This window comes from Podarcis tiliguerta (assembly GCF_965153285.1).
Source record: "Podarcis tiliguerta genome assembly, chromosome: 6".
NCBI classification, from domain to species: Eukaryota; Metazoa; Chordata; class Lepidosauria; order Squamata; family Lacertidae; genus Podarcis; species Podarcis tiliguerta.
This window is the reverse complement of record NC_139539.1, coordinates 61,809,382-61,835,704: the sequence shown is the minus strand read 5'-3', so window position 1 is coordinate 61,835,704 and position 26,323 is coordinate 61,809,382. Positions and strand designations below refer to the sequence as shown.

Here is a 26,323-nt window from a genome sequence, read left to right as displayed (position 1 = left end):
TGCTAACCCAGAAATAGTACCTCAGGTTAAGAACTTTGCTTCAGGACGAGAACAGAAATTGTGCTCCGGCGGTGCAGAGGCAGCAGGAGGCCTCATTAGCTAAAGTAGTGCTTCAGGTTAAGAACAGTTTCAGGTTAAGAACAGACCTCCGGAACGAATTAAGTACTTAACCCAAGGTACCACTGTATTTGATAATTGACTTTGTTTGTTTTTCAAAGCAAAGGCAGCAGGACCAGAGAATGAAAAAAAGAAGTGCCAGTATTGAAGTAGAAGGGTAAGATACTGCAGAAATAGTTTTGAAGTGCCAAGCAGGTACACCGGCCATGGATTTCAGAACAAACATGGTTTGCCTATTTCCATGATTTTATCTGTAACATAAAAGCTTAGAAAATGAAAACCAACTTTGTCAGGGATCCAAATTCCCTGTTAAGATTACTTGTTAATGGATACAATTGTACACATGTGTAATATGCTCTGTTCTACAAGTCATCAAATACAATGCCAGTCCAGATTAGCAAAACTCTTGTGTTCATCACATCAAAATAAAATATTTTTCATTCTTCAAGGTCTCACACCCTGAAGATTTCATCAAAGTGAGACTGCAATGCAGTTTATATAAGACTTCAGTTAAGACTTCAAAATGTTCTGTGAAGGTGAGAAGATTTGGTATATAGCATTTGTGGAAATTCAAGGGTCTGTTAAGGAAAAACTGATGCTTGGCTTGGGATGATAATTGCTTTCAAAGCATCTGAGTTAGAAGAAACCTGGAGATCTTGACTTCAACATCTTGACCCAAGTATTTGCCATATAACCAGTTTCCCCACCCCCATAGAGCCTCCTTAATCCAGATTAGCATTTCATATGCAGTAAATAGAAGCTAACACAATGGTGTCAGAACTGACCAAGATGTCTGCAGAACATAATTTTAGGGAGAGATGTCACATGCTTTGGGGGAGGTACCACTAAAGTGCCCTCACAGTCTTCACTAGTTATTAATATGCCTGAGCTTCAGAATATATTTAGGTTTCTTTCTAATAATAGGAATTCAGGCACTGAAATATCTTTTTGAGTTCTTTCAGAATGGCCGTTCATTGTGCATCATACTCATTATATCTATATTAGATTCAGCAAAATGAAATCATAACAGATTCAGAATTTGTATGTTTATTTTAGGATTTTTTATTACCACCTTCATTTTTCATTCTTAACATTCTAAAATAGTTGAAACTGTTGACATGTTTATTTCTTGCATATTAATATAATTTACCAGTTACTGATTTTCATTCCATTGTATGCACGAATTAAGCATATTTATTGCATTCTGCATCCTGTGCCATAGTTCAAACCATCATCTGCAGAAGTTAAACAACTTTGGTAAAAAGTAATGCAACAAGCCCTTATCAGATATTTCAGTTCATTTTATATGCCTGTAAGAGCAAATCCAGTGTTTTCCAAGAGACATCACAAATGCCAGTCCTTTCCCCAAGGTCCTTGACATTTCTTTAGTACCAGAGTTGGGAGATAATGGCCAAATCATGGTCTGGCTGATGGAGCTTTCCCTCTCATGTTCAAATTTCCATCCTTCTTGGTTTGCACACACCATTATTTACTTCACAATCTGTAAATTCTAATTCTGGCTTGGATGAAAACTGGTTTACTCAAGCCAGGAAAATAAGGAAATAAATCAGAGCATACGGGTGAGATTGAAACAAGCCAAATGATGGTCAAACCATATCTGAACAGCCCCAGTATTATTTTCATAGGAGGGTCTTATTCATTTCCCTATTCCTTCTTTTAAACTCAAGTCTGGTGACCAGCATTGTAGAAATGCTCACTCATTTACAGATACTTTAGTCAAAAGTTTTGACAAGGAAAGCTAGAAATGTATGTCAGAATGTATGTAGAAATGCTGTCCTGGAAAAACAGTTTATAACAATATGTCGGTGGCTGCGATCTAGTGTATTTGAATCTGTGTTACTGAATAGCACAACCCACATTTATTCAGTTTTATCCTGCCCACCTCCCAAAGGAGTCCAAGATCATCTGCCTTGGCAAACTGCAATTAAAATAGAGCTGTTTTAAAAGGTATTTATGATACTACATGCTTTATCCCACCTTTTCCTCCAAAGACCTCATTGCTGCATGCATGCTTCTCCTTCTGCACCGCACCCCCCAAAACACAGACAGACAGAAACCCAAGATAATCAGTGAGGATTTCAGTTTAGATCTTACCCAACCAAAGTCTAACACACTAGGCACTGAGCCACAGTAACTCAGTAATGTGAAGGGCAGCCACTCAAAAAATCCGAATGAGCCGATTTGCGTCCCTAAGGCACTTTTTGATTCCCAACAGATACGATCGCTGTAATTCATATTCAGAGTTATGTACACAGAACTGCAGGTCCAGACTTCCACATTTACTTCCTTCATTATGCAGAGAGCTGCCCCCCCGTATTTAACCGCCAGAGAAGCACCTGTAGATGGTGAAACGCAGGATGTGTGCGAGATCTTTCCATGCTTCCAAGGAGATGACCAGTTTAGGGTCTTTAATTAGGTCTGTGTGTACAGAGTGGTACTGGGGGGGGGGGGGACTTGTAAAAGTTGCAACACAGTGTTGAAAGTATAAGCATAATCAGGTAGGCAAGGAATAAGAAAAATTAAAATGAACAGAATGAACAGAGAGCCCACACACTAAAGAGAAAATTCTTTTATTAATTTAAATGTTTTAACAAATAGCAGGAAAATAATTTAAGAGAAAGAGTACAAATTCCAGACAGATCAAAGACATTCAACAAAGCCTTGGATTTAGTGTGCAAAACCTCAGAGGAATATTTTCTGAGAGCCAGCCTGAAGCTGGACTCCATTTAGATTTTAGGTTTGTTTTCTGTAAAGGCTGATAGTCTGTCGTGTTGCAGTAAATGGCCTTAAGTGCAAAACATCTGTCTGCATGTCCCTTTCTCGTATCCTGATGGCCTAATTTTGGCTTCCAACTGAAGGACTGAAAAACTCTTAACAGGGCACATTTCTCCATCCAGTTACCTCCAGAGTAATCCTACTGGTCTTAGGGGCGGGGGGAGGATTTCAGATGGATTGCTGACTGAAAATGAGTGAACCCATTATTATTTTTGGTTCTATTTACCTGAACATGATGCAGTGCAAAGGGCCAATAACATGTTTTTTTATCCAAGGGGTACATCAAAAGATCAGAACATGATTCCTAAACATGCAGCGTGGATCATCTGACACATGGTACGTCGGCAGGAGTGATTTACCTTATAAGCAAGCTTTCAGCCTTCCTCCTTTTACAACCTTTACCTGATAATTAGATGCAGTTGGCTACAAAAAGTATACGAACATGAGTTCTTAAGGATTCACTGGTATAATAGCACATGCTATAAGGTGGTGGCACAAACTGGGGCAGAAAAACAAAAAGGAATCCTCAATCAAATGGATTATTTAGGGCAGAATTAAAGGGCACATAAAGTATAATTCTATCGAAAGCATAGAAATCCAAATTAGAATTACAGTGAAACATAGACCCATTCAACTTTCAAAGGTGAGATGTAGTCAGTGCATCCTAGCCTACTTGGTTCCACCTTGAAGGGGCACCATTACACTTTAAGCTCACAAGGTTGTTTCCTTACAGATACCAATGTATGCCTTGGATATTGATAGCAGTATTTGATGTCAAAAGTATTATTTTTCCACTGTAGTGAAAGATGGTAATTTAAACAGAGCTCTGATAATGAACCAACAGATCATATATGATTCCTTTCCAACATAAACCTAAAGAGTAGTTGCCTTTCATAAGGACTGCATGCTGGACTTCTGGGGTTGGGAATACATGTTCCATTTTCCTATGGTCTGGCCTTGAGATATGGGTTTACTTGAAACAGCTTCAATTACTTTCTACCGTGGGAGTTATTGACATATTTGTCATTAAAAAAAAATCAGAAGGTAGTCCTGTGATGAAAAAAAGTTCTTTGCTGATGATCTATATCAATACATGAGGCAGGCAAACAATATATATTTATATCTCAAGTTCCTTAACTCAGACGTTTGATGATGCATTATAGCAGATTGAGTGAGGCATTGTTTTGTTCAGGGAGCAAGACCCTGGATTTTGAAACTGGGTTTAAGAGATATCCAGTGCTTCATGTGTACTCAGTGCCATCTGCAATAAGAACAAATATATTTCAGAACCTCATTTGCTAACTTTGGTTTACAAAAAAAAATACTTCAAGTTTATACTCATTGTGAGACTTACCATGAAACCACCCCAGGTTTGTTGACCAGTAGTCAGGGTAATAACCAGGTTCTGAAATCTGAAAAAGGAAAGTATTGTGGCTGTGGTATGGCTACTTTGCCACTGCCTGCTTTCTTGGTACCTGAATGCCAGCAGTTTATACTGAAAACCCATGACATAATCCATATGCTAAGGAACACACGTAATGGTTTAGTTCACATGACACGGATGTGCTTGATAGTTTAGCATTAATAATTCTGCGTTGGTTTCATGCCAGAGGTGAGTTCCCATGGGAAAAGTTTTTTCAGCACTAGATGTGATGGTGACAGACCCATTTGTAAAATCTCAACTTGGCCCCAGTCATATAAATGGCAGGTTTGAGTTGGAGCTGTACTGGTGTGTGGGTAAGGGAAGCTGAACTTTTGCTGTGACTGCAGTGTACCTCCCCCAGCCACTTACTCAAGCACTTCTCTCACAGCTGAGTTAACTTCTAGCTCTGAAACTCAGCTGAGGGTAAACACAGCGGAGGGGAGTGATGGCGAGGCGGCAGGTTGCTGCTCTAAAGGTAAGATGTCCTCACGTTATACGTAACTGGGGCAGGCAAGGGTTTAACCCACATCTGGAACTGCCACATGATGTTTAGTTTGGCTTTCATATCACTCTTCAATACGACTGAAGTTTGAAAAAGATCTTTCTTGGAAATAGCATTAATGCAAAACAATAAATAAATAAATATAGCTGTTGATGAACAACAAGCAAGCTCATGGAAAATGGATTAGAGAGAACAGAAGTGATGTAGAAGGTGGAACTCAACAAGTGCAGAGGAGGTTTCATTGCTAATCCAGTGTATTTTTGAATCCAACCATTCTTTCTCAAGAAGGATTTCACAAATAATGATATATTTGCAACTATTCTATCTACCTAGAAAACCAAAAAGTGATAGAATGTCTAACGATATTGCTTATTAGTAATGATATTTACAAATTAGAGTGTCTAGGAAGCTACATACTGGATAAAAATATACAAGACATCAATTATAGTAATAATTATTAAAACTTGTTTACATTAATTTTAAATAATCAATCAATAATAAATATCAAGATTGTTGGGGGGATTTTAAAGTGCTATTTCACAAATTGGAATAGGAGCTATTTCACAAAAAGGTTTGCTGAGTGGTGACTATTGGTTGTTTGACTTGATGGCTTACTATGATCCTAGAATAAGGACATGTTTACAAATACATGTTCATCACTTGCATTCAGCTATGACTTGCTGAATGAGCTATCCAAGATTAATCATTACAAACATAACTATCATTCCACCACACCTTAAACACAGTGCTTTTCAACTGAGGCATTTCCCATATTCAGCCAAGCAGAGATGTAATGGCAGGAGTGTTGGAGACCTTGGGCAAGTCACTGTCAGCCTAACCTAATTCACAGGGTTGTTGTGAGGATAAAATGGGGAGACAAAGAACTATGCATGCATCCTTGAGTTCATTGGAAGAAAGGTGGGATTTAAATAAATACTTAAGTCTGGCCAGCTTTAACTATTACAAGCTAAACTTGGATAACAAGTTGGGAAGTCATGGAAGAAATTTTGAAGCAGAAAGGTAAAGGATTCATATCAACAGAAGTTTAAGACTTTCCTTTCCACTCTCTATAGTACTGTGAAGACCCAATTCCTATGTTCATCTTGGTGTGGTCAAGTCCTGAGGAAGTGTTTACCATATCTATTCCACACTGCAAATATGCTTTTGAAATGTACTCACATATGAATTACATAAGAAACTACCCTTGTTCTCGGACTGCCAACCTGATCTCGGAGGCAAAAGTATCATGAGCAAGGCACTCCTGGGACCCAATCATCTCCTAGATAGGATAGGGCAGGGGTCTGCAACCCGCGGCTCCGGAGCCGCATGTGGCTCTTTTACACCTTTGCCGCGGCTCTGGGGCGGATACTAGCGAGGGGAGGACGCGCATTGTGTGCCCCGACACTCCCCACTGTGGCGGGCGCTGTACTAGCTGTGACGTCGCATGGGGGCGGTGCGTGCGTTAGTCACGCACCGTCCCGACGTCACCTTCCCGCCCGCTGTCAGATCGGAGGGAAGCGGCGCGCATGCAGGTCTATATTTGTTTTAAATGTTGCAATGGTTTTGCAGTTCCCAGTTTTTTTCCCTTCGGAAACGGGTCCAAGTGGCTCTTTTTGTCTTAAAGGTTGCAGACCCCTGGGATAGGGGGTGGATAAAAGCTCCTCTTCTTTCTATGCTCTGGTTTAGTCTATTCCTCAGCAGATCTTTCTGCGGTATTCAGGTTTTTTCTGCAACTGACGGATTTCAGCAGCAATACTACCAAGTATTCCTGGCAAAGGAACATACGTCTAATGCTCAGCATGTGAAACTTGCAGGGTAAAAATCTTGTGATGACACCTCAAACATGAACCTGAGAACCAGGTCTAAAGTAACAAACCAGAAAATTCAGCCAATGTGATGTAGAAGAAGGGAGCATATGTCGGCGGCCATTTTGCAGTTTATCCATCCCTCTTCCCCTCATGAAGAAGGCATAGTACTGCAAAAGGACTGCTGATACTTTGGAACATGTAAAGTTTGCATTAAGCAGTACAAGGATTTTTATTTGCGACTTTCTCCTTGTTAACTGTTACTTCTTATGTCATGAATTATCCAGATTAAGCAGCTCAATGTCCATAAGGAAATTAAGAAAAATTGACCACTTTGACTCAATTCCATATTCCTTTGCTGAAAAGTTCAGTAAATCTGACACTGCAAGCACTGCTATAAAGTAGTTCCAGATAAAGGGAAACATGAATGAGCTACATTCATCAACTTTACATTGATTTGCTATGTAGTCAATATACATCACCAGTGTTTTCTGACTTAGTAAAAGATTGAATTATTGCCTCGGATTTTGGAAAAGTTAACATTCAATCTAATTACACTGGATTATGATGGAGTGGATTTGATTATGCACACAATCTACTGGGAGCTTTCACCACTGAAATTAATAGAACTCTAGCACAACTGTGAGAAGAGCTCAGCTCTATTGTAAATTCTACTTATTTTTGCAGGGTTTATGTATCAGCTTAGGGACGTGGGTGGCGCTGTGGGTTAAACCACAGAGCCTAGGGCTTGCCGATCAGAAGGTCTGCGGTTCGAATCCCCGCAACAGGGTGAGCTTCCGTTACTCAGTCCCTGCTCCTGCCAACCTAGCAGTTTGGAAGCACGTCAAAGTGCAAGTAGATAAATACGGTAGGTACCACTCCAGTGGGAAGGTAATCGGCGTTTCCATGCGCTGCTCTGGTTCGCCAGAAGCGGCTTAGTCATGCTGGCCACATGACCCAGAAGCTGTACGCCGGCTCCCTCGGCCAATAAAGCGAGTTGAGTGCCGCTACCCCAGAGTAGTCCGCGATTGGACCTAATGGTCAGGGGTCCCTTTACCTTTTATGCATCAGCTGATCATTTTGGATGCTAGCTATAATCAATTTTAATAAATAAAACAAAAAACCCTGAAAACAGATAAACAAATTTAGACGGCATTGGACATACCGTGTGCTTCCCTGGTGTTTTCTAGATTGCGGTATTCACTACACAAGCTTGAGGGGGGTAAGCTGCAATCCCTTTCATGGGATTGCCTTTCCCCCTGTGAACTGACCCGGATGCTGCAATCCTCCTTAGAGGCCCTTCTTTGTGTGTCTCCTAAAGGAGAGGTCCAGACGGTGGCAACATGAAAACAGGCCTTTTCTGCAGTGGCTCCCCACTTCTGGAATGTTCTTTCCAGGGAGGATTGCCTGGTGCCATCATTAAATATACTTCGGTGCCAGGCAAAAATATTATTCTACTTGCAGGCCTTTTCAACTGTGGTGGGGTTTTGTTATGTATTTTTGTATTTTTCTACTGGAAACCTTTTTGCGCTTGGATAAATGATGGTTTAGAAATTTAATAAATAAAATTATTATTTTAAAATGTATTATCATTAATACATGTTTATGTTTAATTGTCTGTGCCAATCACAACACTTAAAAACAGTATAAGTTGTTTCATTTGCATTTCTGTTTCAGTGTCTTAAATTTGTTAGTATTGCCGTGTACTATAGATGCAATTGGCTTAATAGTTTTTCTGCACTTTTGGGATAACATTTCAGTCACTGATTTTTGCTGTAGTGGCATATTATGTTTTTATTTATTGTATTTATTCAATTTGTACACCACCCTATACCTTTCGATCGTAGGTCAGTTCACAACATAAAACCACAATGTAGAAAAAGCAAAGGTGACCAGGTATCAGTGGAAAAGTAGGTCACATTTCAAATTTGATGCATTTCTTTTTGTTTCTGCCCTTCTTGAAGAATGTGGGCAGTTGGGGCATTTTTTTTGGGGGGGGGGGGAGGCAGTGACATTTCCTTGCAATGTCATTTTCCCAATTACAGCAGCCCTTCTGCCAGCTAAAATTAGCCCAGAAATGAGAAAGATACATCTATACTTTATGTTTCTGCTCCCATCCAATTCTAATTATTTCTTCTTCTTCTTCTTCTTCTTCTTCTTCTTCTTCTTCTTCTTCTTCTTCTTCTTCTTCTCCTCCTCCTCCTCCTCCTCCTCCTCCTCCTCCCATGTCACTTGTAGTTTTGCCTTTAACCTTAGCTCTCTAACAGTGGTTAAAACACTGCATATGACCTCAGAATATTTTTTCTTGTTGATATTTCTAGTGAGCAAAATACTCCAATAAAATTTAGGACTTACAGTAAGTGAATGGCTACTGAAAAACTGTATCACGAGAATTCATGCCAAGTATGCAATTCCCTTACTTATTACTTTTACGCTGGAATGAAATACTGTTTCAGAGATTTGCTGATGCTGAAATATTCAGTAAGTTGAATTATTCCCATCATTATTATCTGTTTAATATATATTACCTAAGGCAATAAGATGGTGTTGCTTCAGCTTTCTGACTTACCATATGATTTAGTAAAGCCTGAAGTTGTCACAACTAATTTGATTAACATTTTTATGCAAAATTATTTTCAGACTGCTATCTTAGGTGGCAACTCAAATTCCTTAAGCGTCATACAGGCTCTGTTAAACTGACAAAGGAGTTTCTCTGGAGTTCACTCATCCTCTTCAAGCGACTGTGTGCCACTTGAGTACATTCTGGCAGGTTTTTGTGGCGAGAACACAAATATCAAACTCATCCTTGTACACTGAAGTGCTGCGCCAGTGAACCCTGCAGCCTCCAGGGCCCAGTGCACACTTTGCACCTCTGTTTTGTGCTCCACCAGATGTCTTACAAACCTCATTCCCACCAGGTAGGAGCCAACTACTACCTCAGAGGTGTCCAGTCTCTCAGCATCTTAGAACATACCAAATCACATTGACTTGAGCCACTGTAGGCTGCTCAACCTCCTGTGCCCTATTTCAAGCTTGTACCGCCAGGGGCAGCATGAAGCCTTTTGGCACCTGAGGCAAAATACCCTGCTGCTGCCCCCATGATGAGGAGCAGGCAAACTCCATAAGGGTGTCTTCTCGAGTGACTGACTTACCCTGCCTTATAGGCGGGCCAGCTCTCTGCACAATAATACTTGTAGGAAGTCCCTTTGGTGATTAGAATAATGGAACATGGAACTCATTTTTCCACCATATAAAGGGAATGTAATGGGGAAGGTGAATTATATTCAGGAGCTTCAAATAACTCTCTTAGGGTTCAACAGCAGATAAAGGTCTGGACAGCCAGTTGCTACTTAAAAGGTGAAAACAAAAACAAGGAGGGTACAATTTGCAAGGGAGAAGTGTCAAGTAGGTGCGGGTATTCAACCCTTTTCCTGTCCTCCACTTCCCCCTCTTCCTCAAACTGGGGTTGCCAAATACACTGGGGCTGGGGCTGCAGCGGAGGAAGGAGGGAAAAGCTGCTAAACTTACATCACCTACCTCTTCTCTCCGGCAACTTCTCTGCCCTGAAAATTGCACCCCCTCTGAAGTTGTTTTGAAGTGGCCAGAGTTCCATCCAGGTCTGCCAGTAAATTCTTGCTCCCCTCTTAAGGTTATCCACAGATTCACAGAACACCAGGGAAATTACATGCTCTACAAGTTACTTCAGTAATCAAACTAGTTACAGTATACTATCATCAGATAAAGCTGGCAGTAAATAACACCTGAAACAAATGTAGAAAATATCCTTTGTTTGCAAATTTAGATGTTAAGTTTATTTTTTTTAAGCATTTGTGGATTTCCTTCTTTTTCTCTATAGAAACCAAGAACATGTGCTCTTTTAATATACAGAGAAAAGGAGATGGGCCTACAGTGAACAAGAGAGAAGGAAGAAGAGATGCGCAATATTTGTACAGATAAATGAATAAGTGAGAAAGTAGGAGAATGAATGCAGGATGCATGACAGGCACCTACGGGAGTGGGGGAACAAGCACAAGAGGAGCTTGTTTTTTCTTATTTCATTAACAAAAGTTCCATTCTCAAAGAGACAAGCCATTTATAAAAGTGAAAGAAATGCTGCACAATGATCATATATTTGATATAAACTTAGTGAGTTGTTGTACTTATGGATTCGAATGCCATTCCATGGGCCAGTTCACAAAACGTATCTGTTGTGGGACCTAGCAAATTATCAAGTTAAGGACTCCCCTCTCCCATACAACTCCCTGCTTCATGTCCTGCTGGTGGTTAAACAGTTGCGTATAGGTAGGCAAGCTTATTGATCACCTAACTGTAAACCATGCTGCCAAACCAAACATTGTAACAAAAAACCCTTTAAAATAATTATTATTTAATTGACACTATTTTTCTTGTATGCCCTTTATAATGGAATGCGTTGCAATGGCAAAACTGGTGTCAGGCGACCATTGTGAATTATGATTCAGTAGGTGACCACCATGATAACTGTTATCTCAGCAAGATCCATAAATAAAATAGGCACATTCAGATGGATGCTCCCTAACTCTTTCCCTGTTGTGGACATAACATTGTGCCCTAGGAATTGGAAAGATATTGAGGCCCAATATCCTTCTGCAACTGTCCTGTTCTGCAGTGCAGACAGATGAGGGGCTTGCACAGGAGAAATCAGCAGAAAGCAGGAGGTGCTTCAGAGTCCTTCTGATATGGATATGACCACTGGAAAAAGTTGGCTGCAGGCTTGCCTTTCATTATTGCAGAAGCAACTGACTCGGACAGGAAGTGTCAAGCCTGAGCAAACCATAGCACAAGGTATCTAAATTATTTTTGCTAAGATCTGTTTTGAACAAATGCTTTAACAGTATCTCTTCCATGCTCTAATTTTAATATTGAAGAACAGCAACAAATAGTGAAAAGCATGGAAAAAGTGTAAACAAATAAAAAAAGAAATAAAAAAATAACTGTAAAAGGGAAACTTGCCCAGCACCGTCCCTGTCATTAGCAATGGTCTAAGCTACATTTTCAGTTTTGTTTTGAGCATGAAGAAAAGTAAACTGGATGTGTCCCTGTGTTAGCATGAACGTTTTGTAAATAATTCAAAAATCCCAGAGGTTGCAATCTAGTCGCACTACATTTCATTATAACCTAAAAATCAAACAAAATCCCTTCCTCAAAAATATTTGGCTCTTTTGTGTTCTTTTCAATTTTATTACCACAAAATCATAGTTAAGGGAGGAGGGGGAGAATGATGTGGATCGTTGCCCTGATCTCACCACTGTTTCTGACACCAGTTGCACACAGGCATCTCCCCAGGTGGCTTCAGTTTCAATGGAGCCAATGCAAAAAAACACACATGAAGGAGTAAAACACAAAGTTCTGTATATTAGCAATATATATTCAGGAAAACTTCAGACTGGGCAAACTTTACATTGTTTCATGGAAATCAAGTTAAAAAAAGGGTCATTCTCCAACTTGCAGAATCCAGTCCACAACTGGGTCAGAGATGTAACAAGTACCTAAACCTGCAAAGGAAGCAACTAATTCGTCTCTGGCACACTAGCCATTTTGCTCCTTCATGTGCCCCAAAGACTACTTAAGCCACCCTTTCCACCACTGGGCTCACACCTACTCACGAGGGGGTTGTTTTCACCAGTGCACATTGCCGTTCCTACCAAACCTGAATCCCCACCTGAGGTCATCTAAAGGTTACTAGGGGAAGGCAGGGAAAAGCACAATACCGTAGCATGCACATGTAAAGGAATATTTGCACTGAATCCATGCTTTTGTTAATTAAAAGATTTTGCTTACTTGAATAATCTTATCACCAGGCTGGAGCAGGTTGGATGCTGGTCCATCAGGCTGAACCCTAGTAACAAAGATACCCTATAAGTCAGAAGTAACAGAGGTTAGGAAACTATAACCAAGAACTAGGCTAAAGGTTTGTATATGAACTAAGTGGACTGCAATAATTAATATGCCTATGTGCTACACTAGCTGGAATCCAGCCTACTTGCTGAATATTACAAGTTCTGTACTAGACAACATCTACTTATAATTTAGAAAAAGAAGGCTGTGATCAAACCAACAGTTCATTGCTGAATTAAATATATGTCATGGTGCATTCTTATTTTCAGTGTTATGGATCAGAAAGCAGGACCTCTGAATCCCTACTGCACATATGTATGTTCTCCCTGTAGTGATTTGGATCTCTGCCACAAAACACGACCTCCTGCCTTATCTTGCCTATGGCCTTATCTTGCCTATCTGCCTCCATAACATCAACTGTTTTTACAAAAGAGTCTTTAAGAATGAAGAGCTATGGATCTGCACTGAATCTGCTTCCACGAAAGGTTTACAGCTCATTCCTCTGAAGAAAGTGATGTAGGATGACTTTAAGCCATGGTGCAGTGCAGGCATAGGCAAACTTGGCCTCCAGATGTTTTGGGACTACAACTCCCACCATCCCTAGCTAACAGGACCAGTGGTCAGGGATGATGGGAGTTGTAATCCCAAAACATCTGGAGGGCTGAGTTTGCCTATGCCTGGTTTAGTGTTACAGGCAAACCAGTAATTGTAGAGGAGAAAACTTGAAACAAGGCTGCCTCATGTTTATCATAACATCTAGTTCTACCAGAGGAGTTAGATAGAAACGGTGCAACCATAATTTGTAGATATATGAAATGTCAAAACAACTGATAAAGAATTTAACTATGCTACCGTAAGACAAATTAAAAATAGGCAGTATGGCATTTTAGCTACTTTAGAAATAAGGTAAAAATCAGTACATTTATCAATGCTTTAGCACTGATTGATGATTTTTATATGCTAAATGATTGCTCCTATTAACATTTTTGCTAAAATAGTATGAGATCTTGCTTAGTGTAGAGCTAGTGGAATACATCTTACTCAGAATTCATAAACTAACAGCCTAGCAAACTGTTCTTGACAGTGAATACATTCCAAAATATCTCATATTGCTTATTCATGCCTGCTTATTTGAGTTCAAAATCCATAGAATTTTTTTTTTATAATGGTTCTGAAAACATCTAAAATTTCATCTATATATAAATGTTCAGAAGTTATTGTGATTCTCCTATAACTACAAATTTCTTCAGGGTTCAGGAATATTTCCTCTGTAGGGTCCCTATCAGTGGTGATAGGTCTCAAATATGGTAGGAATGGATGACAGCTATTTACTTAAATTTGATAGCATAAAGGTATGTAATCAGAAGTACCATCATGTGTGAGCTACACCTGCCCTGATGATGCCAGTGTGAAGAGAGTGAAACAGGTTTTGCCCTTCTTGACTGCATTCCAGATTGCAGTTGTTTATTTTGTCCCAGACCACTTAGTAGAAGTCAATGAGAAGCAAGCCAGTTCCTGTTTATATAACCCTGTCCTGAGTTCTGTTTCTATAACCACAGGATGTGACAAGTTGGAAACGGACACTTCCTGTCCCACCTCTAAACCAAAAGCTGGATTTGAGAGGGAAGGAAGAAAAAAAGCAACGCTTCTGGTATGGGAAGACTGAAGTGTGCCCTGTTTAGTGAACAGTAGATAGAACTAACTTTGGAAGAGGAGGGCTGGCCCCACCCCTTGCTTTATCTAAGGCAGCTTTCCACAATCAAATGTTTTGGATCAGCCCCAGGCAGTATGGCCAATGGTTGGGATGATGGGAATTGTAGCCTCAACCATTTGAAGGGCACCAAGCTGGGCAAGGCTGGTCTAAGGCCATAATCTCAATGAAGGGCAGAAAGTAGGAAAGGAGAACTGAGGCCAGGAAGGGAACTGCTCATACTTTTCACTTCCTGCGTCCCCACTCACCAAACCTGATGGCCTTTGGGTAGTTCAGATCAGCACTTGAGACCCTAGGCATTTTTTATCACCACTGCAGAAGTGGGATAAGTGTTTGCTGAATGCCTTTCTGAATGTCCCATTCTCATTTACTGACTAACCAGGGTAGTTGTAAAAGTGTAAAATGTCTCTACAATCCCAGAATTTGCTGGCAACACGTTTTTGCAGACATTCAGTGACATGTATCCCTAGCCAAAGGATGTTTTGGGATCATAATACACAGTAGGGCAACCTGTTTTCTTCAGCTCCTTATCTTGATTACATTTTAATTGCAAGCAAAGGAACAGATGTCATGAATATCTGAACTTTAACTACCCTAAATGTTCAAACTGCATTATCTGGTCAACTAATTCAAGCAAGAAATTACTACCTTACCTTGTCAGAAGGTTTGAATGGATTTCCTTGTCCACTTATTCCTCCACTGATACTAAATCCAAGGCCTGGATTCTTTTCTATCCTTACACAAAACTAGATGTAAAAGACACAAAGGGATGCTTAAATGCATGCATTTAATTGTCACAAATTTGTTATTTTCTGACAAATGTCCATGAGGCTACTGTAGGATGATTTTTTTTTAATTTAAGAAGGTTATTTGTGGATGTACTATGTGATACAATGTAAAATGTCAACTGTGATACGATCATCAATGATGTATTCTCTTTAAGTTGCTTTTCTTACTTAAAAAAGCTGATACAATCATATTTGTTTCATGACAATTAGAAACATAATACATTAAAAGATAATTTTAAGATATAGTAAGACTGCAGAAGAAATGTTTTGGAAAATCTTCAAACTCTCCCCCCCCCCCATCAAAATGTAGTTAGATATAGTTAAAACGTAACTTTGGCAAATACATATTATTTGGATTGAAATTCTACATAGGCTATAGAAAGAGGACATCACATTTCCATATGTCTTTATGGAACTATAAATATAACTAGAATCCAAACATAATAGCAGCCAAATCAAATAAATTGCTTAACTTCATTGGGATGACTCATGTGGCCTTTTAAAATATGGTTATCGTTACATGCTGAAGTCATAATGTTGTCCTAATGTTTGGTTTTGCGAATGCTTAGGACACATTGGGATGAATACCTTCTAGGTTTCTACAACATTATTAAGGTTTCCTATAGTGAGTTACAATTTGGAGCACACCAATCTCACTACTACTACAATAAAAATCCCTCATAGTGACTTCATCACTCTGAATTCGCAGGTATGCATGAGAACTGAAATTTATAATCTACACATACATGCCTTTTTATTTAGCAATTTCAAATAACGGTAAATAGGAAAACTTTTTCACAGACTTGAAAAATAAGCCTACCTCTTTGAGACATCTTGCACACAATTCCATTCACATCTCTCATCCTCATGCCGTTCTGCTGCATGCTCACCTGTTCTGGATAACCATCCATACTCCTCTGCCCTTTAGTTTGAATGACACATCTCCCTGCTTGTGGTGCCCGAGTGCTCTGAGAAGGGATCTGGATCGGCAGTGGTGGCTGATACTGCTGGATGGTCACTTTATTCATGTTGCTCTCATATGGCTGCTCTCGGCTTCGATGTTGTAGACTTTGCGATCCCATCAGCGTCTGGATATGGCTACCTGCCTGTGGGTAACATTAACTCATTAGGCCAGGAATTTAGAAAACTGAAAAAAGCACTTTTCTTGAAACTTGTACAGTCACGTACAGTCACACACACAACAAAGTTCTTGAGTATAAACATATGAAGTTCTGACTTTTTTTCCAAAGCAGCATAGTGAAAAAGTCCCTCCTTCAGCTATATTTGAACTGTAAGGCGTAGAAAATCAATTGTAAAACAGAAAAGTGGAAAAACGTATTTGTTATTTATATTAGTACCTTCAGCTGAGTGACAATATCCTCCTTCCATCCATGGAAGGCTTCAGATGTGTGTGTGTGGGGGGGGGGGATCTTGCCGGCAGAGCAGGGAGATGACTTTTGCAGATTCCCTTCTCTCTGCTATCTCCAGGCTACCACCCACATTGTTCCAAAGGGCTCTGAATGTTCAAGAACCCCATGGGAGGAAGTACTAGGAAGAGGCTGAATTTGTAAAAGTCATCTCCTGCCCCTCTGGCTGTGGAAGCCAAGTCTGGATCACACATAACTTCTGTTGGATCATGCCTGTCGTGAGTCCCATGGTGGTCAGATGAGGAAGAGGAAGAAGCTCAGAGAGCTCAAGGAAGCTGACCTAGGGGAAGGTTGCAGTGGGTTGAGGAATGAAAACTTGGGACCCCTAGAGCAGGCATAGGCAAACTCAAACATCATCCCTGACCACTGGTCCTGTTAGCTAGGGATGATGGGAGTTGTAGTCCCAAAACATCTGGAGGGCCGGGTTTGCCTATGCCTGCCCTAGAGGAATCTGTTCTGGAGGAGGATCTCACCAGAGTAGGAAGAGGAGGTCTGAATTCTAGGGATGGTCTAGTTGTCTGTTGGAGGTTGGCTCATTTCTGTTATACTGGAAACTTCAGGTGCTACATCACCGGCTGCCAGTGCCTCCCCTGTCAGCAAAGAGCCCTCCCCTATTTTACATTTTTAAAGGTATTATCATCATCATTATTAATAATTGTATTTTTAAACCATCCACCATCTGTTTAGATCCCTGGGTGGTTTATAAAATAATCAAGGAAAATACACACACCAGAGGCAAATAATAAAATATTAAAATAATCATATAAAAGCAATCTATAGTCATAAATAACATCAGTAGTTAAAGTCTAACTATTACAAAAAATTACTGTGAAGTTGGTTTCAAATGACTCACAATGTTTAAACCATCAGCAACTATAGCGGACATGAATCTCCTGAGGTCAAATTCTTTGAAAGAAAATCAGTATTGCTAGAGCAGCATGCTCAAAAACTGAGAATGAAAGGTAAATAATTCTCATCCATTTTAATAGATTTTTTGTTTGCAAAGCCTCATATTGTCACAGCTTAGGCATTCATAACACAGCTCCTAATGTATATGGATGAACTGAAAATAAATCTTTTTTGTAGAAAAACAAAATTACTTATTCTGATTAGGGAAATAATCTCCATTGTGTAGGCCTGTTTCCCATGATTTCATTTGTATTTTATATATTCTTTTACCATCCTTCACAAAAAGTTAATTATTTCAAGCTGGGAATGCTCGACTGACAGCGCAATACAAATTGTTGGCAAAGAATGCAACAATGGATAGTGCCAGGGAATTAATCAGATTCTGGCATGTAGGGTAATCATTTAGCATACAGAATCATTGAGGAAGGATACTGAGGTGTCTAGGAAAAAGGCCTTTAAAAAACCACCATATTCTCAAACAAAAATTGGAGGAAAATGTTGACAGGTGAAGTAAGCCTGTTTCTGCCCTTCCATCCATACAAGTTAGTGATGCTAAAACACATCACAATGGATGAAACAATGGCACAAATGCAATGCTGGCAGTCAATTAATAGTAGTAAGAAGATTAGGGAATGTCTGTGAGCTTCCACCATCCTCAAAGCTAAATTGTTCCAGTCATTTAACTTTGGCATTGTCTGGCCAAGAGTCATTGGGTTTCCTAACTAACTTGAAGCCGTAGTTTCACTTCACGGTCAAGAGGGAACCATGTTTACATTAGTATCAATGTAACAATCATGATTAAAGACAGTAGGAAAATTTGCAATGAAGCGAGTTCACAAATCCATCACTCATTCCCAATCTTTTTACTATAGGAGATCACTGGCATACATCACTACCAGATTAGAGTGGCAGTATTTACGCATATACAGTACTCATTGTGTGTGGTAGTTGTTACCTTTTTAGCAACAGTTTCTGGTGGCACATCTCGCCTTCCAAGGGGATATGGATTCCATTGGCCGCCAGCAGAAACATCTTCCTGTCCATTGTCTAGAATGCTGCTCTGTTGTGATGGGGTCTATTTTTAAAATGTTAGGTAAGAGATTATTTAGTGAGAGGAACGATCAACAGTTCATTTGCCCCAAATTAGCCTTTTTGATAAACATTGTTTTTGTTTTATTTTTGATGGGGAAATATCCACACAGTACATATTATTGCATTTTATCAATATATAGAAAAGCATCAATGCTCTTTTATAACTGATCACATATTTGGATAAGACTTTGATGCACACAAAAAGTGCTTAGTAAGAAACTGGCAACACCATAAATTTAAATACACACTAAACATATCTATCAGAAGGAACATTTTTAATGTACATAGTAATACAATCTTCATGCTTCTGCTTTTTAGAAAGTGTCAACTTATTAGTAGACAATTGTACTATGAGAGTGGAAATCCCATGGCAAAGAACCATATTTTTTATCCCATCTCAGATATTGAAATCAGTATGAAAATTGCTCTAAATGTCAGAGTTAACAACGACGTTTTCTGTTCCATATTAATATTAATGCATATTAATATGCATTTTTAAAAGCTCCAGCTCAGGAAAGCACTTACGATTCTTTTAATCAAGAAAGAGTCTGATCCATAAGCCAGAGTATTTGGCTTTAAAAAGGTTAATAGGCTGCTACAGTTAATGGAACTCTCAAAGTATCACAGAAAATATTAGGCTATTGGTGAGTGTTCGTATTAGTTATGGAAATTAAATACAAATGCTCATTTTTAGTTAACAAAAGGAAAATAGTTCTATTCTGCAGACATTCAATTTGATGTTCTTGTTTATCTTGCAGCTGCTGCCCAGGGGACCTCAATCTTCCCTCCAACTGCTGGACCTGTGGCCTCTCTCTCAAGAGGTCCTTGAGTTTCAAGAGGCTTTGGAGCTGAGCACATACACTAGCAGTGGGGAGTGGGCAGGAAGCCTCAATGGAGAAGAGGCCTTCAATTTGCACAAAGAGTGCATTCACATGTCATAGTAACCCATAAACCATGGCTTACTGTGCGCAAGACCATTCCTGGAATTTTATGCCTGTCTGATAGCACTGTGGAGATACAAAACACAACCGCTAGGCTTAATGTTACATCCTAAAAAGCAAGAGTTTTGCTCCCAACTACAACTGACAGCCAAGTTTTGTTCTTGGCTTTCTGACTGATCGTGGTTGTTTGAATGAAACAAACCTCAATCTCCGGTTCAAATGTAATGCTAAGACAGGGACCATGATTTGTTTTCTTTGTGCGCTCACAGGGAGGAGCCAAACAGTCCAAGAAAGGCATGTTCATAGTAAACTATTTCAGAACACCAGAGAGAATTGAAGACCTCCATACACAACCATAAAGAATCCAAGTTGATGATTCAGAATCGCCCCTAGACAGCACAAAGCGTGGTGTAGTGGTTAGAGTGCTGGAAAAGGACCTGGAAGATCAGGGTTCAAATCCCTGCTCAGCCCAGAAACTCACTGGGTGACCTTGGGCCACTAACAGTCTCTCAATCTAGTCTACCTCACAGAGTTGTTGTGAGGATAGTATGCCACCTTGAGTGCCTTGTGATATTGGAAGTAATTATGCCAAAGAAAGGAAGGGCAGACCACAAACCCAAGCCTGATATTCTTCTTCTTATAATAAAAAAAAATGCCTATTGGTGTGTGTCCCCCTCATGCAGTAATATTGCCTGCTTAAATGTCTATATTATTTGGAAACTGAGCAACTGAACATCCCAAACTCATCCTATTAGATCTGGGTCTGGATTTGATAGAACCCCGAGAGACTAAAAACAAAGCTTATTGGCCTGAAACGTCCAAAAGAAGCAGCCTCAGAATGGGTAGAAGCTACCATTGCTGACACTCGTAAAAGGGGTATATATAAGTTCGGTTGTCAACACAGTAACAGAAAGTCACAGTAACTATGTCCTTCTCATATACGTAGTTGGGAAATGTGGCAATCGTGCATCTGCTGTTCAAATAGCACATGCTATTGTTGCAAGGTCTGTGAGATTTGGTTTTGTTACAAATACTTCTCAGCTCACGGTTGCTGCACTGCTATAGTTATGTAACTGTTATATGTCTATGTATTTTAATATCACAATATGTTTTGTACAGGTGGAAGCATTTTAGGCGCGTCCAAATAACGTGGGATCAGCAAAGTGTGGGTCCTTTCAGATCCAGAAGAGGAAAGACCAAGGGTGGAGTGGGGCAGATGTAGCGGGGCAGGGTAGGCTGTAATGGGACAGGGTGCCCTTATGTATGCTCTGTTGATGCAGGCAGGGATTGGAAATGGAACCCCTGGGCAAAATGGTCAATGCCTGTATTTTAAAAACTATGTGGTGAAAAGAGTGTTTTGTAGGTTAATACACTCTACATTGTGAGGTGCTGTTGACCCCAATAATTTATTTGTAGCTATATTGTCTTACTGGGGGGGGGAACCTCTATATTCTTTTACTGGGGTGGGGACCTCTGTATTGCTTTACTGGAAAAACATCAACAAATGCATTTTTAAAAAACTTGGAAAAACCTTCTTCCAGACATTTATGGCAGTTTGACGATTGATACAGTACTTCCCTTCTCCATCAAAGGAGGGTAAATCATGGAATCATTTAATTTAGACTAGAGGAAATCTCACAGCCTCTACGTTAGCCAAAAATTTCCTTGACTAATCCCTTCCCCCACAATGCTTAGGTAGCTGTATAATCAAAGGAAGCAATCTTACACCTTTCCTTGGCTACTGTTTTCACTGTCTAATCTTCATCAGATAAAATGACTGCATTGATGACTGGCAACTATGACTTATTACTTGATGTTTAATCTAGACTGTTTCAATTTAGATCCACTTTTTCATTCCCTTCTCTCAATAACATTTAAAAGAACAGTTTATAATTAATTTTCACACACTTAGGTTTTCCACCATCATATGTATCTCACCTACACAATCTATAAACAGGCCTAATGGTTCGTGGTCATGATGAATTCAATCTTGATTCACAAATATTTTTCAAAATGTTATTGAGATATGTCCCCACCTTAAAGGCTTAAAATACAAAACATATTTACATACAACATATATCTGATTTCACAATGGTCTACATACAGAAATGTGCTAATAAAAGATGTAAACAGGACATACATTCTGAAATTTTCATTTGAGCTATTTTGATTATAATCCAGTCTTTAACGAGACCACTGAACTACATGACCAGTAGGTCCTGGCTCCTAAGAGATCATCCTAATTGATAACATAGTTTGTGACCGAACTTGGTTGACATTAAACATCTACACCATTCTGACACCATCAACATCATTAACCAACTACAACATGAAACATGGCCCTCAGATTTCTCTGGTTCACATAAAATCGACTACATTAGTCTGCAACAAAAGAGCAGAAAGCAGCATGACTGTCACGTGGTGAGCCAATTACTTGAAGAAGCAAAGATATAAAGTCGGCAAGTTGTGTTAGCAACTTTGGTGTTTGAATTGCTTATAGGACACAAGCATGAATAGTAATGCAAATGCTAAAAAGGAAGAGGAAGGAGGGCATGAAAAAATATTACTGTGTTTTGTCTGATATATGCAGGCTATCTCATACTTACTTTCGGTAGAGGTAGCTCTTGATGCATTTGGTTTTCAAATTTAGATTTAGTCTGCAAGTTTAATGTCATGCTTCTGCCCGCATGCATTGCTGACAAACCTCCAGAGCGCAGCATGCCAAGGTTAACAGTGTTGTGCTTATAAGCAGCAGTCTGAGTAGAGGAAATAACAACCACGTGACAGGATATGAACACGCATGCTCATTAAGAGAAAGTACTGCACATATATGACTAACTTCACATGGTCTCATTTTAAGCAAACAAACAATACCAAGAAAGAAGTAGCTTTTTATGCATGCACTGAGTCAGACAGAAGCACATAGAGTGCTAGTTGTACATAAAATGATTACCATAAAAAGACATTGACAAAAAAATCAAACAAGATATATTTTCATATTCACAGAATCATAGAATTGTAGAGTTGGAAGGGACCGTGAGGGTCACCTGGCCCAACTCCCTGCAATGCAGGAATCTTTTGCCCAAGGTGGGGCTTGAACCCACGACTCGGAAATGAAAAGTTTCATGCTCTACTAACTGAGCCACTGTTTGAAATACAAAGCTGTAGTAATTTATTTCATGCAGAAGTGGGTATTATCCAGAGATTTTCTACAAACCTATGATAAAATATGCATTTCTTTTCTGCAAGTAATAAATTGGGTAGAAGTGGTTCTACTCTATATAATAGGCTTCTGAAAAATGTAAGACATTTCTGGAGAGAATAAGATTTTAAAGAGTCAAAGAAAATGGTAAAAAAAGAGTTTTTCCACATCTGTTAGTTGCTGAACGATAGAAACATCTGGCTTGCTATGGTTAGTTTCACAAAGAACCAATCAAAATAACTGCTATCAAGAGCTGCTCCAATATATTGTAGTGGATGTATACCTATTTTGAATTTACACTTCAAAAGAACTACCCGCACTATATACAGTGTGATTAAAAAGATCAGTCAGTAAATGATCTTCATGAATAAATTATTCTGGATTATATATATACAAAAAAAACAGCAATATAAAAAGTAAAATGCATTGGGCAGTATTCACCCAACATGTCCCATCAGTGCAAGCCTGTATGAGGGCTTCCGCTTGTGCCATGGGGCTGTCCCCCATCTCCTCTCCCTGCACCCCCTGAAATTGGCTCTGGGTTGGTCACAGAACAGTGCTGATGGGACACTTCCCTTGGTGCAATGTTGAATTCCACCCATAGTGAGCATAGCTGTGGAAGTACAGCTGAAACATCTGTGCTTCACCTGTCCATGCAAATGAAGTAGTACACGGATCTCTAAAGTGTCAGCCTGAAAGCAATCACAATTATCAATGGAATAAGCTTGACTCTTATGAATGCTCAGTGATTTATGGGAGCCCACTGCATGGGCAGGTTTCCACGATGTTTCTGTGATGCCCTCTTTTGCCATTCCCCCTACTCCTATTTTGCTTCTGTCAGCCGACAGGAAAGGATGTTGGTTCCCAGTAATTTTTAAAAATATATATATATTGAAACAGCTCTTTTGTACAGGGGAAATCATGCACAAAACAGTTGCATTAAAAATAAATTATAAAATTTGCCTTTGCAGGCACAGGAGGCTGGGAAAGAAAATGTGAGGAAGAGGAGCAGCCTTTCATGCCAGAGACTCCAAATTGTCACACGACTTGGGAGTGGCACACTTTTTGAAAAAATGCTGTTTTGTACAAATCTGGGATATCAGAAAACTTGTATTTAAGAAGTAATTCTGGTTTTTTTTAAATAAAGAAATGTGTATGCTTGTGTAAGGAGACCTTAAGTTTCCTTTTCCTTTTCCAAATTCTAGAAACCCCTCTGCCCACTGTACAGCATTAAAGGATTCAGGTTCAGAGCTAGAAACCAGCACCAAACCCAAGCGCAGCAAAAGAGGATTTTAACAAACATGAGGAAGAAATAAAGTAACCCTTTTCGCTTGTCTTTCCCCTGTGAACTCCAAACAGCAACACAAAACTCTTGTTCCAGGCTTGTTAGAGCCTGAACAGGACCACCCCTTAGGAGATGAGAATGCCTTGCAATGCTTTGTTCTTGATCTGAAGGCTTATTGTTGTATTTTTCTTAGTAATCAGTGTATCTGAAAGCCAGGCTAAAATTTTCATACATATTTTTTTATGATGTCTGATTTCCAAAACTGAACCAATTAAATAAATTTCTGTAGATCTTAACTGATACACCAGAATAAATATAAATTGGTTTATAATTCATCTAGTGTTTCTGCAATTTTTATTCATTCATTCTAATAGCTTTGCTTTAAAATCTATCTTGCTGTGATTTTGTAGCCTCTAGTCAGTTTTTCTTAAACAGGGGGCTGGGACCCAAGAGACGGCCATGGGTCATTTTCAGGAGAACCTCAGTGTCACAGCCTGCCCAGCGCCTTCTCACTTGCTGGCCCCACCCCCCAGCCATGCCATTGTCTTTTGATTGAACCAATGCCAACCCTAGCAACTCCTTGCATGCTAAATAATGGTGACCAGGAGTTGGAGAAGTTTGGGGAGGGTGGGGAAGAGAGAAGGGAGGTCTCACTCCTCTGAGGGGAAGCAGCCAGAGGAGGTCCTGAAGGAAATTAGAAAGGGAGATAAAAGATTAATATTTACACTCATTATGAAAAATAAACCAACTGATAATGGAAAGGATAGGGACAAGAGAATAAAGTTGTTATGGAAGGAAGTGAAGATAAAAGGACCAGGGTGAAAGGTAGAAGGAAACTGGCATGTTCAAGGGAAGGTGAATAGATTTGTGTGACAGAAGAATGGAAGAAATTACAATAGATTAGTAAAAATACTCTGAGAGGCATTTAGAAGTGGGAAAGGAAAAATATAAAATAAAAACCCTCCTCCATTTAGAGTCAGACTTAAAGCCTCTGGATTGATTGGCAAACTCTGCCTAAAGTGGAGAGGATGAGCTGCAATACTTCCAGAGCGAATGTCTATATTTTGCTTGAGGGAAGCTGAGGTATTGAACTCCTTGCTACAATGAAAATGCTATGGTAAATAATTAAACAATTTCCAAAGATGGTTTAGCTATCAACAGAAAAGTGATGTCAGCCAGCCAATCATGCCAAACTCCACTTCCACAGGCCACTATTCTACAACTTGTAGGCCTCGGTAATTTTCAACAAGTTTATGTGGGCTCTGGCGACAGCAGGGTGGTGAAATCTGAGAACGCCAGGTCTAAGCCCAAGAAATTGTCTTTTCTTTAAGTGGTTCACTGTTCTATATGACATCAGGTGTGGGGCAGGCAAGGTCTCAGCCGAAAGGGAGTCTGCAGGTACTGCTGATCAGCTGACTGGTGGCACCTACAAAGCCCTGTGTACAGGACTTCATAAGGCCCAATGATAATCTGATCAGCAGATCTTGCAAAGCACCTTGTAAAAATCTATACAAGAATGCTTTGCAAGACCTGACAATCAGTTCATTATTGGCGCTTGGCAGACTGATTTGGCCTGCTCTCCAAACCCCTTTAAATAAATAAAAACAAATAAATTGTATTACTGAATGGATAGTTCAGCTCTCAGTGAGCCACAGCTAAATTGTGAATTACCTTCTTTGAAAAACACATGATGATATCAAAAGATATGAAACAGTCTACAATTTTGGCTCCATTATGGTTATTTCTGAGTTATAATCACTTATTGCAGTCACTGAATGACAAACCAATATGTATCTGGGAGAATAAGGAGGGGTAATTTTGTGAAAGCAAATCTGAGAACGAGGTCTGTAGGCTTCCAATTTTCCAGGATGATTTCAGCATTTTTGACAGCCACATTTGGCAATCTCAATTTTCACTTATTTTATGAAAGCATCTGGTGAACTGTAGGACTAAAATTATACATGAATTGGTCTTTCGTAATTCATCTTATTTCCAATACTAGTTGACTGAAGGCAAACAGGTTCCTGAGGCTGAGGAAGGCTGTATGAGACACACAGCATTTAACGAGTACAAGGTGATGCAAATCGAAAAACAGCCAACAGGGTGAATGTTAAAGTCCCTTGTTAAGCCCCCCCCCCCCCCCGCCATTTATACAAGGCAGCAGTAAGGTTACAATTTAAGATGGAAGACCAGCTTCATAATCCTTCTCCCTTCAAACTATTCTCCCACTGAAAAGTTCCCTCTCCAGTTGCTTTTAACTTGACTGAGGAAAACATGAGTGCCTGCATTTTGGAGTGTGTGTGTGTGAGACAGATGTGCAAATGGAATAAAGTGGAAAGGTTAAGAAGCTCCTTTCCTCCTGTACTAGTCTTCCACTTCAAACTGTAGCCTCAATGGCTGCACAGTATATTAGACTTTTTTCAAAAGAAAATAATGGAACTACATGTA

At 39.6% G+C, this 26,323-nt stretch overlaps 2 protein-coding genes across 19 annotated transcripts in view; one reads left to right on the top strand and one right to left on the bottom strand.

The window, feature by feature from the left end:
* LRRC40 (leucine rich repeat containing 40) overlaps positions 1–401 on the top strand; it is a 31,332-nt gene extending 30,931 nt beyond the window's left edge. For all 3 annotated transcript variants that reach the window (XR_014513075.1, XM_083448349.1, XM_083448351.1), the window contains one exon: positions 219–401. Coding sequence is in view for 1 of the 3 variants with exons in the window: in XM_083448349.1 (XP_083304475.1) it covers positions 219–243 (25 nt within the window). In the remaining 2 variants the exon portion in view is untranslated. The remainder of the gene's footprint in view (positions 1–218) is intronic.
* The window catches only part of LRRC7 (leucine rich repeat containing 7), a 189,511-nt gene that overhangs the window by 26,479 nt on the left and 136,709 nt on the right, over positions 1–26,323 (bottom strand). For 9 of the 16 annotated variants that reach the window (XR_014513073.1, XM_083448338.1, XM_083448335.1 and 6 more), the window contains 5 exons: positions 21,995–22,144; positions 18,311–18,430; positions 15,910–16,125; positions 14,885–14,977; positions 12,464–12,538 (listed from right to left, as the gene is read on the bottom strand). Coding sequence is in view for 14 of the 16 variants with exons in the window: in XM_083448338.1 (XP_083304464.1) it covers positions 12,464–12,538; positions 14,885–14,977; positions 15,910–16,125; positions 18,311–18,430; positions 21,995–22,144 (654 nt within the window). In the remaining 2 variants the exon portion in view is untranslated. Of the gene's footprint in view, positions 1–2,692; positions 4,175–4,267; positions 4,326–12,463; positions 12,539–14,884; positions 14,978–15,909; positions 16,126–18,310; positions 18,431–21,994; positions 22,145–26,323 lie in introns of those variants that run through there. The other 7 variants (XM_083448340.1, XM_083448342.1, XM_083448330.1 and 4 more) reach the window with 5 other exon arrangements.